At 49.1% G+C, this 27,302-nt stretch overlaps 1 protein-coding gene across 1 annotated transcript in view; it reads right to left on the bottom strand.

Moving 5' to 3' along the window:
- The window catches only part of LOC146808477 (transient receptor potential cation channel subfamily M member 2-like), a 1,642,641-nt gene that overhangs the window by 311,280 nt on the left and 1,304,059 nt on the right, over positions 1 to 27,302 (bottom strand). The window contains exon 21 of the mRNA XM_085623575.1: positions 24,738 to 24,909. Within this exon, the coding sequence (XP_085479701.1) occupies positions 24,738 to 24,909 (172 nt within the window). The remainder of the gene's footprint in view (positions 1 to 24,737; positions 24,910 to 27,302) is intronic.

The following is a 27,302-nucleotide window of genomic DNA, read 5'->3' as shown; positions in this document are numbered from 1 at the left end:
GATTAAGTCACACAGGTAAGTAATACAGTTAGGCCCTAGGGGCCACGCAAACCATATACTAAAGAAGTGGTATAAGGACCACTGTCACGGAAATAGAATAGGCCTAGGCCATCGCTGGGGCTACAATACCAACCGTTAGGAAGTGGGAGGCCCACGGGATTCAGGTGCAGAGTGGAAACACTCACGCGTAATGCGTATAGTCGATAGAAATAGTACAGTTCTGAAATAAGCAGTTTTAGGACACTTCTGGAGCAACTAGGAAGTCGAGACTCGGAAACTAGACCCTAGGATAGTCACTACCCTTGTGAGCACCGAAGTACCCAAGTTACCTAGCCCACAGGCTGCGTATGCATAGGTGTGAACTTGTGTCGGGTTTTCGTCGTGGACTTCTATGGATGCCTGAAGGAAAGTTGCTGACAGGCAGTCAGTGCAGAGTGTCCGGTGGATCCCAAGGCCGGGATCAAGAAGGAAGGGTACCTGCAAGCTGAAGGGACAGAGTCAAGGTCACTAGCTAGTGACCACGTGGAACCAGGAAGAAACCAGGCGATGTCATGAAGATTGCAGGTGAAGAGTGAAGCTTATCGCAGCAGCCACGGGTACCAGGAGACGTCGAGGACGACCAGGACCAGGAGGCGAGCTGTCCCACGAAGGCTCTTGCTGTCGCCGGCGCCGAAGTCGAACTAGGACTCACCAAGCCTTGGCAAGCGGAACCCACGAAGAATGGAGGACTTGCTTCTGGTGCAGACCAGGAAGGTCTGGGGTGCTTCTCTTTTGCAAAGCAGCGGGAGCCAGTCTGGGGGAGCCAAACCAGCAGTGAAGATTTAAAGGTGTGTCGTTGCAAAGGCCGCTAGCCAACGGGCAAGCAACCGGACAGACGCGGCAAGCAGGAAAATGCAGAAGGGCCCCACGCAGGACTCGTGGAGTGTGGTGGGCCGATCTTCGGTGCAGATGGTGCTTGGGGTTGGGGCTTCTCAATCCCCGGTGCACAACTTCGAGGGTACCTCAGAAGCTGCGCTGGAAGATACTCGCCACTTTTCCCAGGTAGCCGGTCCCACGTCTCTCGTCGCCTCCACGGATATCAGCTTGGCTGTGGATGTGGATCAGGGTCGGAGAAGTCTGGAAGTCAAGGCTCTGGTTGGGCTCTGCAGTCGGTCCCTCGTAGAACGTCAGCAAAGCAAAGGGTAAGTCTCTTGATGGTGCCTGTTTGCACAGGGTAGCCACTCCTTGGCCACAAGGGAGATTCTTCAGTCTTCTTCTTTCGTCGAATGTCGAAGGTCCAGAGTTTCTGTTCAAGTTGCAGGTTCAGGATAATCTAATCTCCTGGGGCCCAGCTACCACTCTTATACTAATCTGGGGGGCTGGGTTGCCTGCTAGGTCACGCCTTATGGGTGGGACCTGGGAGGGGGGTGGTTACACCCCCTTCCCTTTGTCCAGTTTCGCGCCAGGACTGGGGCTTGTGTGCCCCAGCACCGGTTTGAACTGGACTATGCATGGGACACCTTGTGTGCCCCAGGCATGTCTCATTCCTTTCAGCCCTCCCTGCCCCAATACACTAAGGCCTGTCTGGGGTGGTGCTAGCACCTCCCCAAGCAGGAAACCTATGGTCCAAGCCTCCCTTGCCGGGATCACTCCCAGCAGCAGGAGGTCAGACTCGTGTCTGTGGCAGCAGCATCCATTTTGTGATGCTGAGGCTTTGGTTAGAGTTAAACAGCAAAGTAGGATTTTAACATGCCTCTCCCTCTAGAAGGGAGGAATAATATCCTCATCACCAGAAATGGTATGGGGGTATTATTCCAAAGTGTTAGACACCTTACACGACATGTTTTGATAAAGCCAAACCATAGTTACCATAACCGTTTAAGATTATAAGGCACTTTAAGAGTATATGGTAGGCTATATCATAGAACAGCTATAAGGACATGGTTCCGAAAGCTGCAGACAGGCTCAGCTCATGCTAGAGCACCATCTCACATGTTACCAAGCACTCTGCCTCCAGGATTGTTAAGGCCTGCCATAGGAGTGGCTGATAGGTACACATGTGTCTATATATAAGGTAGATATAGGTATACTATATCTAAGCAAGGGGTGATTACACGACCTTGCCCCAGCTGAGTGATCAGCCAGTTGTGTCTGATTGGAAGGCGAGACCAGGGGTGGCATAATACATGCTGCAGCCCCTGGGAGGCCTAGGGTACACCTATGCCCTGGGTACCTAGGGTACACTGTACAGGGTCCAATAAGGTGATCCTTACCAATTGTGTATGTACCTAGGGTACATGGAGTCCATTTTTAAGAGAGAGCAGACAGCCTGAGACCCTGAATGGCAGGATCTCAGGCCAACAGTCAAAAAACCAGCTAGACACTAGGCAAAAAGTTGGGGGTAACCATAGTCAGATATCCACCTTCCTACAGCCCCTCTCTCATATGCATTTCATTTGTTATATAGCGCTACTCATATCAGTGTAGTGTGTGTCAGTACTTTACACCACGCACACATTATACAGAGACAATGAATCATACAAGTATGTAAATCATTCTACAGGGAATGTCACATAAGCCAATGAGGATTACAAGGTGTAGGAATCACGTCATCCATACTGGTGGGCAGTATATTTTAAGAGGGTTTGGTCTGGGGAAACACAACCTTAGGATTTAAAGAGTGTTCCACGGGGGTCAGCTTTACTGATAAAAATGTATATCTGCCCAAACATACTCATTTTCGCAACATTAGAATAATGAAAGACTGGGGAAGTTCTAGCTATAGCACAAAACAAAAAAAAGCCAAGTTCTATGTATACCATTCATGTTTGTCTGCAGCTCTTTGATGACAGTTCATTGGTCACTGTCCTATGTTAGGATTGTAACTTCTGAACTGCAAGTAACACAAGGATCTCTGTGACAAAGGCAGTAACCCACTGAGCTATCCACATAAAATACAGTTCATCTGACAGAGAAATGATTGCTCTCCAGCAGGATCACCAGTGTTATCTTGGCATTTTGTACTGTCTTATTGTCCTGCATCGGCCATGATAATGATAAAAACTGTTTAAATGAAGCACACCCTGTGCAGATTTTAAAAAGAAACAAAATTTAGTAACACATTCTTGTACCTATTCCATTAGTAAAACTTTGTGTCACAGCCTGATGTGATAAGCCGCTGCAGGGGTCAGGAAAGGTAAATAGGAATAAATAACTTGAAATTGATGACTCCTGCGCTAGCGCTCTAGGTGACAGCACCGCTTGTGTATTGCTGCATGTGTTTTTAAAAGGAAAACCGTTTTTATGCTTTAAATTCTGCTGTTGCTAAAATTGAACTGTGCTAAAATTGAATTGTGCACTGACTCCCCGGTCCACCGCAGCGATTTAGGCTGATTGTTGTGGAGGGAGAACAGAGCGCTCTTACTTCCTGGTGGTGCCAATACTAGGCGGCCATCTTATTGGGTTGACGCTCCAGTCTTACTCGAGCCCAATCTATATAAGACACTTAATGCACCGCGCAGCGGCACGCGCAGCGGTAGTGCCGTAGACGCGCCGAAGAGGCGCCAAAGAGAAACCAGTCTGCCCCAGTCCGCGTTCAGACGCTTCCAGCTCCCGGTCCTAGCCGTCATTATGGTAGGAAACCGCCTTTCATACAGCGCCGCCTCCCTGCACGCATTACGACCTTCCTCCATACCACTATGCTTACACTCGGTTATCCCTATAAATTCGAAGGTCCGCTGTAAAACATGTGATTGGGGCACATTCACCCCAAATACAGGGAAACATCCCTCCATGCACAAATGGAGGATGTTCCTCCTCAATTGCCGATCCTTGTCGAAACACTACACTGAACTGGCCATGCTGATAGAGGAGCTCAAACCTGAGGCCCTCTTTCTAACAGAGACATGGCTTCAGTCAGAAACCGATCCTGCAACCGTATGGGCCACCCCCCAAGGTTACACTCTTAAGCGACTGGACCGCAAGACAGGCAGAGGCGGAGGGTTGGCCATTATCTATAGAGACAACTTTAGATGCCGCGTCACTCCTTCCACTACGCCAGTCTGTGAGAACCTACACTTCACTCTTGAATTTTCCCCCTCCACCACTTTCTCTGGCATTTTAGTTTATCGACCACCTGGTATCCTTAGCAACTTCGTCACTAATATGACGGACATAGCTGCCAACCTAGTACTTACCTCGGCAAATTTCACCTTGCTGGGCGACTTGAATTTGCATCTAGACGATCCGCTTGACTCAACAGCCAACAGTTTTCGATCAAACCTTCAGGCCATCGACCTGCTGCAGAAAGGTTTTCAATCGACGCACAACAAGGGGCATCTTCTAGATCACATCTATAGTAATCTAGATAGCCTAATCGTCGAAGCTCCTGTACCACTGCCCTGGACTGATCACTTTTTAGTACCCTTTACATGGTCCACGTGCACCCCCCCCCACTTTACAAAATCATAATAAGCACTGGGGAAGAAAATGGGCCTCGCTTCCACTCCCCATGTGGAAACTGGCTCTCACCGAACACCCATCCCCGAAGGTGACTAACCCCAATACAGCCACTGTCAATTTTGACAACTGGATTTCCAGTACCCTTGACTTAGTCCTCCCGAAGGAATCCTTGCACTCTATAAACAGATCCAAAGTTGACCCCTGGTACTCCCCCACCCTCAGAACTATGAAACAATCCTGTCGTAAACTAGAGCGAGCCTGGAGACAAGAATACTCACAACTGAAAAAAGCTGAGTACAGAGCCGCAATAAAGCTCTATAAAAATGAAATAAAATCTGTACAAGCTCAATTCTATGAATCTAAAATTAACCTAGCTGTAAATTCCCCTAAAGAAATATTTAAAATAGCCAAATCTTTAATTTCCCCCCCCCCCTGAGAGTCTGTCATCCGACGGTGCGCAAACCCGTTGTAACAACCTAGCCGCCTTCTTCTCTCAGAAGATCCAGGCCATTTACTCCTCATTCTCCACTGGTAGTGGTGACACGGAGTTTTCCACCTCAACAGATTCTCACCTCCCGGTCTCCAGCTCGCTGGACAAATTCGCCCTCCTAGATCCCACCATATTAGATAGAATGATCCCTAAAGTCACCTCGGGATCTCCTAATGACCCAGCACCTCCACAGACTCTCACTAAGGTCATTGATGCCATCCGCCCAGTCATCCTGGATGTCCTTAACGCCTCCATCACCTCTAACTCCGTCCCAGCTCCATGGAAGTGTGCGATGGTTAGGGCCCTTCTGAAAAAGCCCACCTTAGATCAGAACAACTTGGCCAACTTTCGCCCTATTTCCTTACTTCCCTGGATGAGCAAACTGCTGGAGAGGCACATTAATAACATCTTAGTAGATTATTTAGAATCTAATAATCTGCTATGTACCTCTCAGACGGGTTTTCGCCCTCAGCACGGAACTGAAACTTCTCTACTAGCGGTGACGGAAGAAACTAGAGCTGTGCTGGACCGGGGAGGAAAAGCAGCCATCATACTACTCGACCTCAGTGCCGCGTTTGACACGGTTAACCATGCCACACGATTACATCGTCTGAAAGGCATGGCCGTGTCGGGCGCGGCCCTGGAATGGCTGACCTCCTTCCTGGATGAGCGATTCTTCCAGGTGTTTGAGGGTGAGGTAGTTTCCCCTAAGCAACCACTTAGCTGTGGGGTTCCTCAGGGCTAGTCCCTGAGCCCCACACTTTTTAATGTCTACATGCGACCTCTAGCAGAGATAGTCCAGCCCTTCGGTGTGCGTATTGTCACCTACGCGGACGACACCCAACTGGTGGTCTCTCTGGACCACACTGAAGGGCCGTCCAACACCTTGGACTCATGTCTAGAGGCCGTCGCTAAATGGATGCAATCCTCCTGCCTCAAACTTAACGGGGAGAAGACGGAGATTATGTTACTGGGCAACTCTCCACTGACCACTATGGCCTCCATTTGGCCCACATGTCTCGGCGCTCCTCCCCTCCCTAAACCTCAGATAAAGAGCCTTGGAATTTGGCTCGATAAAGCGCTAGACTTCTCGGTCCAGGCTACCAAAACTGCCTCCACGTGTGTTGGGCTAATGAAAATGCTCTGTAAAGTGCTCCCTCTGCTTCCTTTCCAGGCGAGGATAATCATGGTTCAGGCCCTGATACTCTCCCGCCTGGATTATGGAAACGCTTTATACCTAGGTGCCCCGGTAGCAGTGACCAACAGGCTCCAAGTCACGCAAAACTGTGCCGCCCGATTACTGTTCAACATTCCCGTTGGCAGTCAGCCAAGAAAGCCCTAAAAGAACTGCATTGGCTCCCAGTGGCTGCCAGAGCACAGTTTAAGGCTATGTGCATTGTGCACAAATCTTTCCATCGAACAGGCCCTGCCATCCTGTTCCCCTTAGTCGTGCCTTACGCCCCGTCTAGAGCCCTTCGCTCCAGTTCACTGCATCTAGCAACTACAACAAAAATCAACAAAGCCCGTTGGGGCGGCCGTTCCTTTTCCCACACTGCCACGAGACTTTGGAACTCCCTTCCCTTAGTCCTCAGAGGGAACAATAACCGGTTGGCTTTCAGAAAAGCTTTGAAAACTCATCTGTTTGCAAAAGCGTGTTAATTCACCCGGCAGCCCGCCACAGTAATCAGTAAAGCGCTGCGAGGCCCCCGGGTAGTTACGCGCTATACAAATGTAATTTTTCATTTCATTTCATAAACTTCTTCTCTCATGCGCTGCATAGAAAAAGAAAAATCCACGCAGCAGAACAGTAGGCAAAGGTTACCAGTGCCAAAGAAAGGATTTGTCGCCTTTCGCCATGTGGAGATGAAGGGGTGAAAAAATAAACAAAGCCTTGTTACCATGTAAATGGTCTTTTAAAGACCTGTGAAGTACTCGGGTGCGGCTACGATAATCTTTAAAACTGTCTGTGTGCGCCCGGGAAGCTGTCTCGTCCCGGGCTGACACACACAAGGGGGGGTTGCAGCACTTTGAGCCCCATGGCGTTGCGCGCATGCCTTCAAGCCCTCACTGCGAGGGCCAAGGCTCCTGTTTGGCTGGAACAGGGCCTGGTGGGGAAGAGTGTGGGCTTTTGTTTAAGTATTTATGTTAATCACAGCTCGTGAAGATTGACGTGAATACTTAAAAGCCCACAATCTGCCCCGCAGGTGCAAACAGCCGCAAGCCCCCCCCAAGCCCGCCTTACCTTCACTCCCGAATCGCGCCGCTGCTTTAACAAAGCGAGCGGAGCGATTCACTACCGGGATGTCGTGGGTGTGTGCGCGCTGCACATCAGGCAGTGCGCACTCACGTTAATAGAGGTGCGCGCACCTTAACGAGAACAGTGGACATGACCCCACGAATGACGAGGAACAGCCCGGGGGATAAATAAGGAGAGCCTGCTCGCACAAGGGCAGTGTGTGCACCAGACACGACCCCGCGAAAGACTAGGCACCGCCCGAGGGGATAAATGGAGAGCCTGCTCGCACAAGTGCAGTGTGTGCACCAGACACGACCTCACGAATGACGAGGCACAGCCCGGGGGGATAAATGAAGAGAGCCTGCTAGCACAAGGGCAGTGTGTGCACCAGACACGACCCCACGAATGACGAGGCACAGCCCGGGGGGATAAATAAAGAGAGCCTGCTCGCACAAGGGCAGTGTGTGCACCAGACATGACCCCACGAATGACGAGGCACAGCCGGGGGGGGGGGGATGGGTGTAAATAAAGAGAGCCTGCTCGCACAAGTGCAGTGTGTGCACCAGACACGATCCCACGAATGACGAGGCACAGCCCGGGGGAGAAATAAAGAGAGCCAGCTCTCACAAGGGCAGTGTGTGCGCCAGACACGACCCCACAAATGACGAGGCACAGCCCGGGGGGATAAATAAGGAGAGCTTGCTCGCACAAGTGCAGTGTGCGCACCAGACACGACCCCACGAATGACATGGCACAGCCCAGGGGGATATATGAAGAGAGCCTGCTCGCACAAGTGCAGTGTGTGCACCAGACACGACCCCACGAATGACGAGGCACAGCCCGGGAGAGAAATAAAGAGAGCCTGCTCTCACAAGGGCAGTGTGTGCGCCAGACACGACCCCACAAATGACGAGGCACAGCCCGGGGGGATAAATAAGGAGAGCTTGCTCGCACAAGTGCAGTGTGTGCACCAGACACGACCCCACGAATGACGAGGCACAGCCCGGGGGAGAAATAAAGAGAGCCTGCTCTCACAAGGGCAGTGTGTGCGCCAGACACGACCCCACAAATGACGAGGCACAGCCCGGGAAAGAAAAATAAGGAGAGCTTGCTCGCACAAGTGCAGTGTGTGCGCCAGACACGACCCCACAAATGACGAGGCACAGCCCGGGGGGATAAATAAGGAGAGCTTGCTCGCACAAGTGCAGTGTGTGCACCAGACACGACCCCACAAATGACATGGCACAGCCCAGGGGGATATATGAAGAGAGCCTGCTCGCACAAGTGCAGTGTGTGCACCAGACACGACCCCACGAATGGCGAGGCAAGCCCGGGGGAGAAATAAAGAGCCGCTCGCACAAGGGCAGTGTGTGCACCAGACACGACCCCACGAATGGCGAGGCACAGCCCGGGGGAGAAATAAAGAGAGCCTGCTCGCACAGGGGCAGTGTGTGCACCAGACACGACCCAACGAATGACGAGGCACAGCCCGGGGGAGAAATAAAGAGAGCCTGCTCTCACAAGGGCAGTGTGTGCGCCAGACACGACCCCACAAATGACGAGGCACAGCCCGGGAAAGAAAAATAAGGAGAGCTTGCTCGCACAAGTGCAGTGTGTGCGCCAGACACGACCCCACAAATGACGAGGCACAGCCCGGGGGGATAAATAAGGAGAGCTTGCTCGCACAAGTGCAGTGTGTGCCCCAGACACGACCCCACGAATGACGAGGCACAGCCCGGGGGAGAAATAAAGAGAGCCTGCTCGCACAAGGGCAGTATGTGCGCCAGACCAAATACTGTGTTACTGTGTTCCTGGTTCAGCAGAGATAGGACATCGTGCTGGGGGTACTCGATCAGTGGGGACCCTTACACCATCTTTCACAGTGGGCCAAATCATTCGTCATCGCTCATCGCGATTGTAGAATCCTAAATAAGCAGACGTTAGGTAGGTGATCTTTAAATTAAGTTTATTTCTAGATAAAACGGGCCATTGGTGAGTAGCGTAAAGCGCAGTCTCTCTCTCCCAACTCAGCTTACAACTGTGCCAACTGCTTTTAGGGTCGAGTTTACACTATATTAAACTCCAATAGATAAATAAATAAAATAAACATTCCAAATTACTTCAGAGAATGAACTGATCCCTACTGTGGCATGCGTGCATTCTACTTGTACAATCTACAACAATAGTTTTATCAAGTTTCACTGCAAAAAGTAACACCCGTTTAACACATTACTAAAAGTAAATTAAATAACTGATTCTGTCTCAGTGAGCATACCAGTGCAAACAAGTAAACATTACTATCTGAGCAGCTAACTGTGAGTTTCCTCATATGCACAACGCCAACCTTCACATTAAGAAATGCTTTGCTGTTGTTCCTAAACTTCCAAACCTACCTGTAATGTCCCTCGCCCAACAAACATAAGACCCTTTGAGAACTCCCACAGACAAAGCACCCTGATAAATCCCGCTACGGGAGCCAGCGCCGAACAATCCAAAGGAAGATTCCAAAGCAGACAGAAGAGGAGATCGGTGCGCGGAGAGGATTCCTATCGTCAACAGGAGCTGCAGGAAGCGGCAGAGCTGCTAACCCGACTGAATCAGAATCTCGCTTACTGGGCCGAGAAGACCGGAGAGGTGGAAAAACTAGCTCTGGCACAGAGTCTCTGACACCAACGGGAGACACCAGGAGCAGCGGCGGCAGTGAGAGCAGCGGAGGCCCCGCCCCCTTGACCTCCTCGGATCAGTAGTGTTTGAACTCTCTTGGCTATTTCCATTTTACTTATTATAGTCAGTCATTCTTTTTGGATTAGAGTGTCTTCCTTTTTATTGTTGGATTTTACTGATTTGTGCCATAAGTTTTTCATTGCTTAGTGTTGTGGGCACACTAGTATCATGGGGAAGCACTCCAAACCTACAGCTAGTCGTCCGATGACTAGACAGCTAGCGAACTCTACTTCTCAGATCCCTAGTTTTACAGCGATAGACAAGATGCTGCAAAAGACAATTGGGGTGGTGGCTACAGCCATTGAAAATACAGAAAAACGGCTGTCGATTACACCGGCATTCAATATGGCCCCCCCTCTAGATGGATTGTCTGATTTTTCCTCATACCAGGTGGATCCTGATGCTATGTCTTCTATGCTGCCCTCATTCACACAACTACCGTGCGCTCAGGCTCAAATAGATGAGCCAGCTCTAGTGGAAGAGGGGTTATCATCATCCTCCTTTGTTTCTATTGTGGCCCCTATAAAGCAGGTTAAGCCAAGGAAAAAACAAAAAAAACAGAAATTGAGAAAAAGGAGACTCTTACCAGCCCCTGCTCCAGATAGCTCTCCCCTTTCGGCCCTGATCCATCATCACCCCCCTACTTCTATCCCTCCGACCTGGGCGACTACCCTATTAATTGAGCTCCAGTCACACATAGACCAATCTCTAAACCTTCTGGCTAAATCCCTGTCATCCAGAATTGACAGGTTGGTTTCCTTAGTTAACTCCAAAGGATTTGGGAAGAAGCAGTCATTCCAGGACCCTAAGGCCAACTCGGGCAGTTCGGAGGGTGCTAGTTCCCAAGTAAATCTAACTAATTCTACCCCCCAATCTCAGCCACCTTTACCCCCGATCCAGGTGCCCACGGATCTGGGCCAGCCCTCTATGGTGCATCCAACTGCCCCCTCCCTCAACGCTGGTCCTCATTTGTCCCGGACTGTGCCCCGAGTCCCTACCGTCGTTCCAACACATGAGCAGCCAACTCACTGCAGGGATTTAGTTTCTCGGAATACAGACGGGGTCGGATCCCGCCTACCTGAGGGGGGGGACCGACCCCTCCGGAGCTTGGAGGATTCTCATCTTCTGGTCCAGCTTCCCCCGGAGGCAGCTCCTTATGTGATCGTCCTTACAGGAGTTCCTTCGGTAATGAATGGAAGGGGGGAATCCTATCTTGAACTAAAAAATAAAGTCATCCACTGGCTGTCCAAAAATAGACCATTAAAGGGAGTAGGGAGAGGGGAGATCCTTCACGTTCGGAGGGTTAACTGGCTAGGGACCCGCTCAAAAGACATAGGGGGGGACTGTGTCCTGATTAATTTTAGGGACCCCAGAGTAGTAGATCACATTCTGATGCAGGGAGGGCACTACAGAAGGGGTGCTATTGAGGCATTGCATTTGGGGTACTTTTATTCCATCTCCAACACTCTGGTCTCAGCTGATTTACCTTACTTCCACCAGGCCCCACACAATTCGCACTTTAACATCCCGGTTGAAAACCGCTTTGGTGCGCTAAATGCGGTGGATTGACCACTACATCCGAGTCCTTGTAAGGGAGAGTTTATGCCCGTGGGGGGGAGCCAGGATGAGGATGTTTATGATACAATGACGATGGTGACCCCGGTTGCCCCGGGATCGGTGAGTGGCCCCGGGCCCCCTTCTCCATCGTCTCTGTCCCCCAGCGCACCAGTGGGTTTTCTAGGGTCGAACCCCCGTGTGCATTCTGCTTCCCACAGCCCCCCCTCTCCCATCCCTCCGGTTGACAGCCCACCCTGTATACCTCACCGGAAACCATTAGTTGGGTCCTGGAATGTGGCCGGTTTAGAGTCCAAACTCTCTGATCCCGAGTGGGGAGAGTTAATGGACAAATATGACATCTGTATATTTCAAGAAACCTGGCTACGGTCTATACCACGGAGGGTGGGTTATGCATCTTTTGCAGCCCCAGCAGTTCAGGGGTTGCGAGGGAGACCTTCAGGGGGGCTAGTTGTTTGGGTTGCAACACACCTGGGGTGTTCAGTAAAGCCATTGGATTCAAAGTCCCCTGATATTCTATGCCTCCTACTAACCTTTCCTGCTAGCTACTCACTAGTAGTTATAAATGTGTACTTGCGCCCCCAGCCGGTTCAGTTAGGTTTGTCGATTCTGGGCGCCCTGGAAAATGTTCTACATTCTCTTCCACAGGCGTCCCATAAACTAATTGGAGCAGATCTTAATTGCCACTTCGAACCCCTTCCAGGGATCCCTTACCCCACCTGTGAGGAGGACGAAATCTATCTAATCCCTGATCTTATTTCCCACCCAGCCAAACGTCTCTCCCCCCTTGCCCTCGAGATTAATAGGCTTACCATTGCACACTCCTTGCGGGCCTGCAATGGTAGACTCTGCCCGGACGTCCCGGGGTCTTTCACCTTTAACAGAGCTGGGAGCTGTTCGTCCATCGACTATGTTTTGGTGAACGTAGAATTCTGGGGCCATTTGGCCTCTTTTTCTATTATCCCACGGGCCGACAGCGATCACAACCTACTGTCTCTGGAATTGATTAACAATCTAGGTGGTAGTGAATCCTCTAGGCCCCAATCCCCATTACATAGTGAGAATTTGGTCCTAGTGGCAGGTGGCAGACGGATCAGGTGGGAAAGGGTTGCGTCTGATGATCTAAAGCTGGCTGATGTATATAGTGCCGTGACCTGCTCCTTGGAAGCAGTCTTCCATCTTTTGAGTCCTGCTGGGGATATTCCGCAGTCCCGTTTTTTCGAACTCCAGACTATCCACAAGGATTTTTTTGGTAGTTTGGCTAGCTTCTTCTTCTATAACCCCACGGCCTCAAAACCAAGGCTTCTTAGGCCCGAGCGCTGGTTCAATGGTACCTGTAGGCGGGCTAAGTCTGCCCTGCTAGTAGAAGTGAAAGAGGGTACCCTGTCCAGTATCCGGGCAGCCAGGGCCACCTGTTGTAAATTAAGGCAGAATGTGATTAAGCATTTACTGAAAACATTAGTGTTTCCCTTTTATCGTGTTTTCCCCATTATGTTGGCCGAAGCCCGGACTCCATTTTGTATTGACATGCTGCCATGTGTTCACCACGAGGAGAGTCCGACTTCTGTGTTAGTTGCTCTTGTAATCTGCCTAGCAACAGGTTATAAATAGCTCTCCCTTGTCCGTCTGGCGCATGCCCAGACTTGACCACATCTGTTATAATTAGCTTTGCTTGACCATGTGTTTTCGCGGGCCCAAGGAGTGTGTTAGCTCCGCCCATGTATTGATTCGGTATCGAGAATGACCCTAAATGGTAATGTTCTTCAACTTTGTGGTATCCACCCACTCATGAGCCCCTTCGCTGTGTATAAAAGGGGACTGTGTATGCAAGTTCTGTGTGCTACTCCTTGCAATACTGAAGAGTGTTGTGTGGATTGTAGGACCACCCTTAAGGGTTAATAAACGTTGTTTTTGTACTTTGCAGTTTCCGTGCCAACTTCCTTATAGATTTCGTTACAGAAGAGCGAACCCTTGTCTCTTGCGGGCCTAGCTGGGGCTTGTATTCATCAATTGGCGCCCGTCACGTGGGGCTCATCGGCGACTCGGATGCTCGAAGGACTGGTCGCGACGAAGGTGAGGAGTTTGGCCAGGGACGTGATCACTGCCAGCGGCGTCTTAGCCTTGGCATCCCGAGGTTTTTCTTCCTTCCCTTCCGAGCTGACCATCTGGGTGGCGCCGGTCATCGACTGAGACCTCTTCTGTCGGTCCTGCCGTGAGAGCCGTTTGGGCGATTGTGGAGCTTGGCAGTTGGAACCTGGACTCTTGATTGGTAAGAACCGTTGTACGGTACTTGCTCCGAGTTTTGAAGCCTGGTCTGGCTATTTGAGTTTGATTGATGGTGACTAGTCATATTTTGAATTTGTCTTTGTGAAAATATATGCGTTGCAACACATATAGGCAGGTAATGTGGAGAAATTTCTCCGGAGCTGTGTAAACTTTGAACGGCGCAACGATTAAGTGCCATTTTTCTTGATAATACTGCATATTTTGCATTATTCCTAGCATGCCTGCTTTTAGCGCACTTCGTAAGTGGTGCTGCTGTCTTGGGAACCGGTTGAACCTCGAGGAATCTGCTCCAGCTCCCCCAGAGGGGACTCCTAATAGGGATATGTACGTGAAGCATGGTCTTTCTTCCATAATGTACAGCACGTTATGGAGGAAATATACTAGGAAGGATCCTGAGTTGCGATGGCCTTTGTATGGATCGTTTGATATACGTAAGATTGAGTATGTGGAACAGTGTATGTGTAAGCGACGTGCTCGTCAGGATATGTTTGAGTGTGTGCGATTATGGGTGAAGGAGGTGCGTGAGCGAGAGAAACGTGAGAAAGCGCTGTTTGATAAGGAGCAGCGAAAGAATGATCATGTGCGAGCGCAGGAAGCGAAGCGTCGGGAGGATAAAGAGCAAACGGACAGACAAGAGAAAGAGCGTAGGCTACAAGTTTCGGGTCAATATGTTGTTCGTCAGCCGCTTTATCCTGTCCTTAATAATCCTGATGACGATTTTTATTTACTAGATCGCTCTCCGCCCCCTTATGTTGGCGCATCTGCTCCACGGCCGCAAGATTCCGGCCCGGCTCCGGGTAAGGTCGACACACGGTCCATGTTATCGGCCGAGCATATGGCTGAGCTCCGGAAACTTTCCCTTCGTGCACTTAAGGGCAAGATGTCTATGGATGAGTTGTTCCATGCTTGGGGGTCGTGGCAAGATAGAGAGAGGGTGTATTTTCTGTCTCATTTTTCAGAAGAAGTAATCGCAGCTTTCCGAAAATATTCTAGTGTCTTTGAGCCTGACGACGTGTCTTTGGATGCCGGAGCATTACGTAATGGTGTTTTTTCTCCCCCTAAGGCTTCTGAGGCGGCTCGGCGGCTGTTCGCTTTGCGGGACGAGGTACTGGCCCTTAGAGAGAAAGCACGTCAACAAACGGAGGAGGAGAAGCAGTCGGATTCGTCTGCAGCAGGGGGCCACCCATCCGCCTCCCAGTCAGATAAGGATGACATAGTGCATGCTAAACCGATGCGAGAGGCGGCGCCTTTGTATGTTCCTCCTAAAGGAGCGGGGACTAGCTCGGATGTTAACTCCGCCGATGCAAGGGGATATTTTGTATATAACTGGGTTTATACTCCATGGCATAGGGCCGATGTTATGGCATTAAAGAATGCGCTGCCTGACCCCCGCAAGAATCCAGCGGCCTTCTATGAAGAAGTCGAGGGGGCCTTGAATTCTTGCATTATGACCTTGGCGGATATAGACCTGTTCTTTGGCCTTATCCTACCGCCGGATACGTGGCGCTCTGTCCGGAAGGTAGATGATGCGGTTGCCTTCAAGGCCCGGTGGTCTGACCTTGAGGATGAGGATAGGGAACGGAAGCCCGCACAGAAACCACCCCAGAATATTTTAGATCTCCCTGCGGCTATTGTGGCTAAGTTGAAGACGATTATCCCCCCTAAAAAGATTGACTGGAATATGTTAGCAGCATGTAAACAGAAAGTTGACGAGTCAGTCGCGGACTTCTTTACGCGGTTTGAGGAAACGTTCCATGATTTTAGTGGCCAGTCGCTTACTGACGACACGGGCCGCCACCTTTTCGCGGACAAATATGTGGCTAATCTGCTGCCGGCAGTTGCGGCCCGGTTAAAAGCGAGTGAGAGTTCTTGGTCCTCCGCGACACCGACGGCCCTTCTGACCATTGCCCAGTATTATGAGCGTCAGGAGCACGAGGCGAAGGGCCAGGAGGAGAAGAAATCGAAAGATCTTAAAACCAAAGTGATGTTAGCACAAGTATATGGCCCGCCCCGCCGGGGTAATAATAATAGAGGAAGGGGCGGATCTTATGGTCCCCCTTCGGGCCGATCTGATTTGAATAGGAACCAGTGTGCGTATTGCAAGCAGTTGGGCCATTGGGCCAGGGATTGCCCAGCGTTGCGTGCTTCGCGTCAGGGGCACACTCCGGGTGGGCCGAGAGGTAGAGGGGGCTTCTCGAACTTTAGAGGGAATTCCAACGATAATGTCCGTTTCGATACTGCCGGACAGCACCGAGATAGCTCAAATGTTTTCGATCGCCAGCACCAGTATCATGTATCGGACAGCGATCGATTGGGATATCACGATTCTCAGCATGCATAGGAATGCGTAGGATGGGGGTCCGAATCAGTTGAGGTGCCGGTCGATCAGACGGGTCCTTATGTATCGGCTGAGGTTTTAGGTTCTACTGATCAGTTCCTAGTGGATACAGGAGCGACACGTAGTGCATTGTCTAGGTACTTGGTTCCGGGGGCTCCCCCATCCGGCTCAATAGTTACATCGGTAGGGTTTGACGGTACACTTTCCCGAAGCCCTCTTTCACAGCCCCTTGCATTTAAAGTTGATTGTTTTTCTGCGCCTTGTCCGTTTCTGCTTGCTCCGTACACACCGGATAACATTATGGGCCTTGATATGTTAAAGCATTTTAGGGCTACAATTCGCTGTTCCCCTGAGGGTGTGAGGGTGATTTTAAATGACAACTACCCCCGATCTGGGCGGATGTGTACGATCTCAGAGGATGCGTTGTTGGCTACCCTCCCCCAAACTTTATGGGCAACATCGGACACAGATGTCGGACAAATGGTGATTCCTCCGGTCCACATTAGTGTCCAGGAGGGGGCGGTACTACCGCGCCTCCCACAGTATCGTATTTCCCAGGAGGGCGAGGAGGCTCTCATACAGATTGTGCAAGACTTGATCGCAGTGGGGGTAGTGGAAGAAGTTCCCTATAATATCTGTAACAGTCCGATTCTCCCTATTCTGAAAAAGGACACGGATGCAAAGGTTTATCGGTTCATAATTGATTTGAGGGAGGTGAACAAGATCGTGATACCTCAGTACCCGGTGGTTTCTGATATCACGACGTTGCTTACCTTGGTCCCGCCTACGGCGACCGTGTTTTCAGTGATTGATTTGAAAAATGCCTTCTTTTCTATTCCCATTCACCCTGATAGCCGATTTCTTTTTGGGTTCGCATTAAACAATAGATCTTATCGTTTTTGTAGAATTCCCCAAGGCTATACAGAAAGCCCTAGTATTTACAGTCAGGCTTTGAAGCGACAGTTGGATTCCTTTGTTTTACTCGAGGGGGTCGCCCTCATTCAATATGTCGATGACATCTTGTTGGCGGCTGACACCCTGGAGTTGTGTGAGAAAAGCACGTTATCCTTACTTTCTTTTTTAGCGTCCCACAATCATAAGGTCTCTAGGAAGAAATTGCAATTCTGTAGACCAAAGGTGACTTATTTGGGTCACCTTTTGTCTAAGGAGGGGCGTGCACTCACACCAGATCGTATCCAAGTAATTTTGGACACACCAAGGCCATCCACGCAGAAGGATGTGCGTGCATTTTTGGGCCTTGTTTCTTTTTGTAGACAGTGGATATTGGGGTTTTCACACATAGCTAAGCCATTACTAGCGCTCTTGACAAAAGACACGCCCATCCCGATCCCCTGGTCAGATGAATGTGACGCTGCTTTTCAGCAATTAAGACAGGCCCTTTGTTCAGCACCAGTGTTAGGGACCCCTGATTATGCAAAACCCTTTTCGTTGTATGTGCATGAGAAAGATGGATGTGCATTATCAGTCTTAGTGCAGATGCACGGCGATAAGCAGCGCCCTTGTGCATACTTTTCGGCTGTGCTTGATCCTGTCGCCCGAGCATTACCAGGGTGTTTTCGCTCGGTTGCGGCGACAGCTGTGTCAATACGCCAAAGTGAGGGAATTGTATTGTCCCATAAACTGTTGGTGTTAGTTCCCCACGCTGTTGATGCCCTGCTTAATCAAACAAAGACGCAGCATTTGACCAGTGCCCGTTTAACGGGATATGAGTTGACGCTTTTAGCTCCTCACATTACGTTAAAAAGGTGCGTGACATTAAACCCGGCCACATTGTTGCCATACCCCGAGACCCAGCCTGAGGCACAGAAAGCGCATGATTGTATTCTTGTGACTGAGGAACAAACAAAGGGTCGTATTGATCTCCAGGATACGCCCTTTTCAGATGTAGATGGAGAGTTGTGGGTGGATGGATCATGCCTGAAGCTACCAGATGGTACGACTTCAGCAGCGTATGCAATTACCACGTTACAGACGATAGTGGAGACAGCACGCATACCACAGAAATCAGCTCAAGCAGCGGAACTGATAGCGTTAACACGAGCGTGTGAGCTCAGTACAGGATTGTGTGTGAATGTTTACACAGACAGCCGCTATGCCTTCGGAGTAGCGCACGATTTCGGCCTACTCTGGAAGGAGAGAGGGTTTCTAACGTCACATGGGGTACAGATAATGCATGGGGAGTTAGTTCACAACCTTTTAACTGCATTGACATACCCAAAGAAAATCGCCATTGTTAAGTGTAGCGCCCATAGGAAAGTGGTTGATAAGGTTGGAGAAGGGAATGCGTTAGCGGATCGAGTAGCACGGGAGACTGCGATGCAGCCCGGCACTACTGCCATGTATGTAGTGAAGTCACAGGTGGAGAGATGGCATGATGCGAAGGAGCAAGTGCGAGAAATACAAAAGACCGCTTCTGACAAAGAGCGGGAACAATGGGTTAGCGAAGGAGAACTGGATGACGAGGGTTGCTGGAGAAATAAGCAGATGGATAGATGGAAGTTACCCACGGCTTTTGTACAACCTATGGCCCAGATGGCACATGGGCTAGCACATGTTGGAGCTTCCGCAATTGTGAAATTGCTTACCCAAGTCTGGGAGCATCCAGAGATTGCTAGCACAGCAAAGAGGGTGGTGCAGACCTGTATGATCTGTCTGAAGTATAACCCAGGGAAAGGCACGCGAACTCCAGCAGGAGGATTTGCGACACCCACTGCACCCTTTGAGGTTCTGCAGATGGATTACATCCAGCTTGAGCGCTGTAACAATTTGAAGTATGTTCTAGTAGTGGTTTGCGCCTTCAGTAAATGGGTTGAGGCGTACCCTGCGAAAGACAATACTGCAATGACTACAGCGAAGCTATTGCTGAAAGAGTTTTTCCCCCGATACGGCGTCTGTAGACTTCTGTGGAGTGATAATGGCCCTCACTTTGTAGCAGATGTTATAAAGTATGTCTTGAAGGGCCTAGGCATCACCCAGAAGTTCCACGCCGTGTTCCACCCTCAGTCTGCAGGACTAGTCGAGAAGTATAATGGTACACTGAAGCTTAAGATCGCCAAAATTCAAGCTTCAACATCTTTGACTTGGCCAGACGCCCTGCCACTGGCGTTATTGTCAATTAGATCAGTGCCACACTCTCGAACCGGCCTTACACCCTATGAGATTGTATTTGGACGCCCAATGAATATTTGGGGTCCACCAAGGCCTAAGGCTGTGTATGATGTACCTTGTGTGATGATGGGTGATTATCTGGCTCAGTTAACGGATAACTTGGTTTCTATTCATCAACAGGTCCGAGAGGCGCTCCCTGATCGGTCTACCGGTGAAGGACATGGTCTCCGGCCTGGGGATCATGTCATGCTGAAGGTCTTCGACAGAACGAACAGTTTGGAGCCGAGATGGGTCGGACCTGAGCAAGTCCTTCTTGCAACGAGGACGGCAGTGCGAGTCTCGAACAGGAAGAATTGGATCCATTCCTTGCACTGTCGAAAGGTACCGCCCGGATTGGTGGAGTCTGCCGTGCTGACCGATCAACGAGACATCTTAGCAGCAGAAACAGGCCGTGCTGCAGAGCCAAGCGATACTGAGGAGCTTTTTCCGGACCATACGACTTCTGGAGGAAGGCGATATCATCTGCGACCAAGGAAGTGAGGTTTCCAGTACCGGGACATACTGTCAGAACGGCCCTTGGGTTAGTGAAACGGAGAGCCGATGAGGCAAGGGGGGGGGATCAGCCCTGCATTAGTGTAGTGACACCCGTCTTGGCCCGCTGGTGAAGAAATCAACCGCTGCCCAAGGGGAAGAGTTCTGACAGACTTTTAGTTTCAGGAAGATATCAGGGTATTATTTCCTTTGACATGGAGAAGAAGAAAATTCTTTGTGCGTTGGGGTTCATGCTAACAGTAGCTATTGTTGGTATAACCACATGGTTTGTGGAGGAGGCAACTCCTGCTCGAAAGACGCTTGTGTTGACGACTCCAGTGCCTGCGGAGCACTATTTTTACACATTGCCATACCAAGAGTTGAAGCATCGGCAATCCTATTTGAATAACACTTTCATTCAGATGCTGCATCACACCCACGTTGCTACAAACGCTACGAACTGTTGGATATGTGGGATGATGCCAGCCCATCAGAAGAAAGGAGGTACGCCATTCATACCACTTCCTTTCTCTCACAATGGCTCCTGTAGAGCATGGTACACTCTGTTGTTTGCCACTCGAAAACCGACAGTGGGACGATTGCTTTTTAGACTTAATAAAGAATGTCATCAGGACAAGAATGGATATCCACAAGCGAATGGGACAATTTGGGAATGGGAAGAATACCGACCGGACAATGAATCCATTCCCTATATCTTCACGAACACCAGAGACACTGCGGGAAGAGATAAATTTGTAATTCAAGTAGCACAAGCTCAAGCGGACTTGTGTGTCCAGAGTGTGGGTTTTATCCCTGTTGGTGTCAGTGATTGTATAACTGTTCTAAACATTGATGGGTTGAACAATAGTACCTTCCTAGCGTCCCATAATACCTATTTTGTGTGCGGAAATAAAGGTTATTACCGTCTGCCGGCTGGGTGGTCTGGGGTATGCTATGTATCATTCCTATTACCTCCTGTATTCCTAGCACCTGCATCGTATCACAAGGATTTAAAACTGTTGAATAATGTGACTGTAAATAGATATAAACGTACTCTATCCATTGACGAGGTGGATCAAACAGATACCAGTTTGCAACAGTATATTGATTTTAATTTAGGATTGTTCTTCTTTGTTGGAGCCGCTTTGAATAGTAGGAAGATCCGAAGATTAACAAGAGTGGTAGAAGCTGTGACTAATCAGACTGCTGCTGCTCTTGGGAATCTTACGGAAGAATTACAGATTACCAGAATTGTTGCATTGCAGAACCGTATGGTATTGGATGTAATGCTAGCTGATCGAGGAGGAGCCTGTAAAATTATTGGAAGTAGCTGCTGTGTGTTCATTCCTGATCATACGCCATCCGTTTATAACGCCATTAATAAGCTGCATAAAATAGCAGCTGAAATCCACACGGAAAACGGCACTTGGTCCTTTTCTGGATGGTTTTGGGCATTGGTTACTGCCTGGGGATGGAAGGTCTTAACTGGTCTCTGCATTATTATAGCAATTCTGTTCTTTCTCTGTATGTGTATTCAATGTGGACCATTGTGCTGTTCTGTATGCATTTCATTCTGCATTCCAGATAAGAAAGCTATTGCCGATGTTGCCCGCCAGAAGGGTCTAGCTAAAGAGGTTAAAGGAATGATGATAATTGACATATACGATGATTATTCTTGGAAGCCAGATGTCTTCAGTAAATGCTGAAAGGGTCGTCTGTTGTAAATTAAGGCAGAATGTGATTAAGCATTTACTGAAAACATTAGTGTTTCCCTTTTATCGTGTTTTCCCCATTATGTTGGCCGAAGCCCGGACTCCATTTTGTATTGACATGCTGCCATGTGTTCACCACGAGGAGAGTCCGACTTCTGTGTTAGTTGCTCTTGTAATCAGCCTAGCAACAGGTTATAAATAGCTCTCCCTTGTCCGTCTGGCGCATGCCCAGACTTGACCACATCTGTTATAATTAGCTTTGCTTGACCATGTGTTTTCGCGGGCCCAAGGAGTGTGTTAGCTCCGCCCATGTATTGATTCGGTATCGAGAATGACCCTAAATGGTAATGTTCTTCAACTTTGTGGTATCCACCCACTCATGAGCCCCTTCGCTGTGTATAAAAGGGGACTGTGTATGCAAGTTCTGTGTGCTACTCCTTGCAATACTGAAGAGTGTTGTGTGGATTGTAGGACCACCCTTAAGGGTTAATAAACGTTGTTTTTGTACTTTGCACTTTCCGTGCCAACTTCCTTATAGATTTCGTTACAGAAGAGCGAACCCTTGTCTCTTGCGGGCCTAGCTGGGGCTTGTATTCATCACACCTATAAAGACCTGATCAAGGAAGCAAAAGCCGAGTGGGAGGATCTAAGGTGGCAAAATTTACTCCAAGCTCTAGCAGACCGTGATTCGAGGGCGTTTTGGAACATTGTTCGATCGGGCTCGGTAGCCAGTACCCCAGCATTTATTCCTAATCTTAGTGAGGAGGTCTGGCTCGCCCATTTCCAACCCCTCTTCTCGGCCAGTAACCCTCCGGTCAGCAACGATGCAGGCCTCACACAGATTGATACTGCAATGGACTTGCTGAGCCAGGCAGAAATTGAGTCTAGCCTCTTTTCCCTCCCAGAGATTGAATTTGCCCTCAATTCCCTTTCGGTAGGGAAAGCTCCGGGGCTCGACAAGATCCCCGGTGATCTCTACCGAAGTGATGTAAAAATTTGGGCACCTTATATATGTGTATATTTTAATGCTATTTTGCAGGGCCTTAGAATCCCGGACACCTGGTTGGGTGCAGAAATCATTCCCATCCACAAAAAATCTTCCCCATTGGACCCAGCCAACTACCGCCCCATAAGCCTGATTGATGTTCTTCAGAAGCTGTTTGCCCGAGTCCTATTATCCAGACTGCAGTTCTGGATGGAGGATCAACATATTCTAACCTCCCTACAGGCGGGATTCCGAGCTAAGGTTTCTACTATTGATCAACTATTTAGATTACTTTTGATCTATTGGAAAACAGTCAGCATGGGTGCTGGTAATTTGTATTTGATCTTTGTGGACCTTCGGTCCGCTTTTGATATGGTGCAAAGGGAAAAACTCTGGGCCATTTTGCTAGAGATGGGTGCCCCCCCCTATCTTTGCCACCTATTCAAACGACTCCACCTAGGCACCTATGCAAGGGTGAGATATGGGAGAGGCGGGGAACTTTCTAGGCCATTTCCGGTAGAGAAGGGTGTGAGGCAGGGCTGTGTCCTGGCCCCCACCCTTTTCTCCCTCTTCATCAATGGGCTGATAGAGTATCTTCTGCGCTCCGCTAACCTGGACTCCCCTGTTTTGGCGGGACGTAAGGTCCCGGCCCTGATGTTCGCTGATGATACGCTCTTGCTATCTCAATCTTACATGGGCATACAGCGTACATTAGATGCCTTTTGCTCTTTTTGCAAAATCAGGGATCTGGAACTGAACCTTTCTAAGACCAAATTTATGGTGTTTGGTTCTAATTCGCTTAATTGCCCCCACCCTAAACTGGGAGAGGTTGAGTTGGATAGGGTTGCCACGTTTGACTATTTGGGGGTGACCCTTAATGATAAAATGAATTGGGGTTCCCATTTGGCAAAGGCAAATTTGAGACTAGCCCAATCAGTGGGGGGTATCCTGAAGGTGTTTAATAACTCTTCATGCAAACCTCTGGGCCCCCCGATGGAAATCTACAAATCACAAGCCAGAGGAGGAGCACTATATGGTGCTGAATTATGGGGATACTCCACCCCCGCCTCCCTCTCATCTATTGAGAATTCCTTCATCAGGAGATTGCTGAAACTACCTGTCAGCACCCCACTAATCCCTCTGAGATGGGATCTAGGTTTGATTCCCATAGAAGAGATTGCCCTGAATCGTCCTCTTCAGTTCTGGAGGCGTCTTTGGTCAACGCCCGAGTTGGAAAGCTATAGGCTCGATCTCGGTGACATTATGGCAAGGGGTAATTCGGATAAGATCCCCTGGCTTGCCCACATAAAGAACCTTTGCAACCTAATTGGGATGGGGAATTTATGGTCCGCCCCGGAAGTGACCTGCCGTACATTTTCGAAGAACTCATTGAGGGAGGTTTTGAAATCTTTTAGGAAGGGTATCCTACTCCATTCCTCCCTGGGTAGGCTCACTGATACCTTTCTGGATATTAAGTGTAGTCCCCAATTTGAAGTCTTCTTAGACGTGATCCAACCTCCTCTGGCTAAGAAACTTTACATACAGCTTAGACACGGTTCCCTTCCATTGAGAGATTTCACCCATAGATGGTCTAACGTTGCAAACCCCGCTAGCTCTTGCCCCCTATGCTCTGCTATTCGCGAAACAGAGTTGCATGTTGTTCTCTTTTGCCCCTTATACACTATTGCACGGAAAAAATGGATCATCCAGCTATGCAAGTCTAGGGGCCTTAGGGACTACAAGGAGGTGTTCAGAATTCTGAAATATGACACCACCCCTTTGGTAGTGTTTGCAATGGCCAAATTCCTCCTCTCAATGTGGTTTGCTAGGTCCAAATTTTTGTCTTCTGCTACTCAGCCCCCTGATTCAGTACTACCTATATCATCATCATAGTACTTTGAGGTATATGTGTATATCACTGGCCCTGGATCAATTTTAACTTTTTTCCCGTTTCGTGGAATAGATCTTGTGTTTACTGTGTTTGTTCTATAGAACTGTCTTAATGTTTTAATGGATTTCACTCTATACAATGTTATTTAATCATGTTTTTTAAAGTATTTATGTATTTATGTCTTTTTATGGTATTTTACCGAAATAAAAGCTTTGACTGACAATATTGTCCTCCATAGATAGGGTGTTAATGACTCTGCAGAGCATCATGGCTTTGAAATAACAGTACTTTTTCAACAGGTTTAAAACACCAATGCTGATGCCCCAGGGGGTGTGTACGAATTGCAGAAGTTGAACTAGAAAGAATTTTAGCACGTGACAAACACAAAGTGGTTCCTTACTGTCCACATCAGTAGGTATCTGCCCGAAGAGTGTGAGGTAAGGCTCATATAGCACATTGCGGAAGATCCAGTAAAACCGCTGCTCATTGTGCACAAGGATCGCTTGCTTAGAGACCCCAAATGACACCACCCACACAGCCAGCAGGAACACGAAGAAGAAGAGGTCCTTAATCTGAAATGAGAAATGCAATGATGTAACCTCTTTAGCAAAAATGTACTACGTTTTGTAAACTGAGTCACATTTACAAAGTTTAATGTGGTGATGGCATCATCACTTACGGAAATAAAATAAACAAGCCTTGCACCATTTATATCATGCAAAACAGAAAACTAAAATAATGTTGGTGAAGAAGCAAAATATCAAAATAGAGTGCAAAATCCTACAGGAATGCGGCTGATTATAATGTTATGTCAAGACCAGAGGCTCGTACTGTGCTGTCTTTCTTGCCATTGAACTCAATAGCAGCCAGATTTTACGAACAGTCATTCATGAAAGCTGAAAAGCAATACAAAAACTACAATAGCCAACAAGCGTAGGTGCTGGACTACCAACTATCACAATCACAGGTGCCTCATTAGCCCTCTATACATAGTCCTTGGCCATCCTGCTCTTGCTTTTTAGGTCGGAAGGCTAGCTGTAATCAGTATATGGAGTGTAATCCCGCCTGCTGCTTGCTTGGGTCCCGGAGCCCATACGTCAGTTTCTTAGAAGGCTGAGGAGCACTGGCCAAGTACAGTTTCCCTACGCATTTTAGGCTTATCTGTTTGGCAGAACTCTTTTTCTTCTGCTGCCCTCCCCTGCACTGCAAGCCCAGCTGGTGTCTTCGGTGCCCAGTCTCGCTGTGCGGCGCCCTAACCCCACCACAACCCCCTTCACTGTTTTGTTTGTGCTTATACAACATCCCTGCAGCAGTCACACATTGCCCGGCTGCAAGCAGCAAAGAGTGGGAACATATAGCTATATGCATGCGTGCTGTACTTTATGTTTCAGCACACCACCAGGTTTTCTGTTAACAAAGTCATTAGCTGCAGCAACCTGGATTCAGTCATGTGGTTCTCTGCTTACAGACACAGTAACTGCAGTGCATTAACTGATAGAGGTTTGTTAATGTACATTAATGGTGATCACGTTAGAAGAGGCACACCTCACATGCCATGTATGTGGAATTAAGTAAGAGTACTGAAAGGCAGAGGAAAGTGACATATTAACAATAAAAGACTGAAGACTCGCCCCACCTGCAGTGAGCCATCCGACCACTATATCAGTATGTTGCTACTTGCATCCTGTGGGCCAGGCTTGGCCCAGAGGTGATAAATAAAGGTGCGAGCGCCGCTAGTGACCAGTGCAGGTACCCCTATAACAAGTGTTGTCCTTGGGATATGCATATTGATAGGTCCCAAAAGTCCCCATGACCATCGGGTATCGTCCCTCCTCACTGGTGATGAGGGGGTCTTACCCTGCTGCAAGGTGGTAGCTCTTTGAGGTACCTGCGAGGGACGAGTGTATTTACCTGGTGAGGCCTCTGGCCCCCATTTAGGAGGCAGTGGTAAAGGGGAATCCTGAGCTGTGGGACTGGCCTGGTGGAGCGCTGGAGTGTGGTGTCTGCAGATGGAGGTGAAGTGGGCTAGGCACGGTGTCTGTGGCACTGACGTGCATCCCCGGCAGGGGATCGGCTGCATGTGGGCGTGGTCTTCAATGAAGCCATTAAGAGTGTGGCTGGAGCCGTCCCAGTGTTGCCAGATTGGGCTATAACCCACACAATTGGGCAACATTTTCCCCAATTGTGCGAGAAAAACACATAGCTGGCGGGGGTCTACTTTTTGGGCATATTTCCAACAGTTGTGCGCAATTTTTTCACTGGGGCGGTGCCGACATTCAAGCAACTAAGCCAACAAGTGGTGAGCAGTGGCATTGTCAGCAGCCAATGAACGCAAAGCGCGCTGCGTGGCTGAGACATCATTGGAGGAGGAGGCGGAGCATGCTACTTTCAATAGACGCTCTGCTGAAGGCAGCAGTGCGTGTGTGTCTGTGTGTGCAAGTGCAAGCGCCCCTGCTGCTATTGCCAACTTGCTGGACACAGTCTCTTTGGGTAAGGGCGCCGTCAATCTAGTAGCGCGCGAAAGTGCTACTACTAACGATGCCCTGGAAATACTGGATGCCCGTCCCCCGTGCGCATTATTAAAAAAAGGGACGTGCGCTCGCCGCTCTCTTCATCGGAATTGGCGGCACGTAGGGCCTGATTCCTCGCAGTTTACGGGCAGCTATGTGCAGAACGAAGAGACCGACCAGCTGCCTCTTTCTCCAGCCTCAGTGAGTACCTATCAAGCTGGAGGTTAGGTGGGGTGAGGGACTTTCAGTGAATATTAGAGCAGTTTAGGTGTGGTCAGGGACTTCCAGTGTTTGTTACACCGCTTAGAAGCGTTAGGAGTCAGTAGGATCAGGTGATTTGCCTCAGTTTCATTTTCTTTTCATAGCTTGTCCTTGCTTAAATGAGTGTCATTTCTTATGTTTATCTGTTTATATGAACTCAATTTCTTGATTTTGCTCGCAAAAAAGGGTCACTC

The sequence above is a fragment of the Triturus cristatus genome, chromosome 8, assembly GCF_964204655.1.
Source record: "Triturus cristatus chromosome 8, aTriCri1.1, whole genome shotgun sequence".
Taxonomy (NCBI): Eukaryota; Metazoa; Chordata; class Amphibia; order Caudata; family Salamandridae; genus Triturus; species Triturus cristatus.
This window is presented reverse-complemented; position numbering and strand designations above follow the sequence as displayed.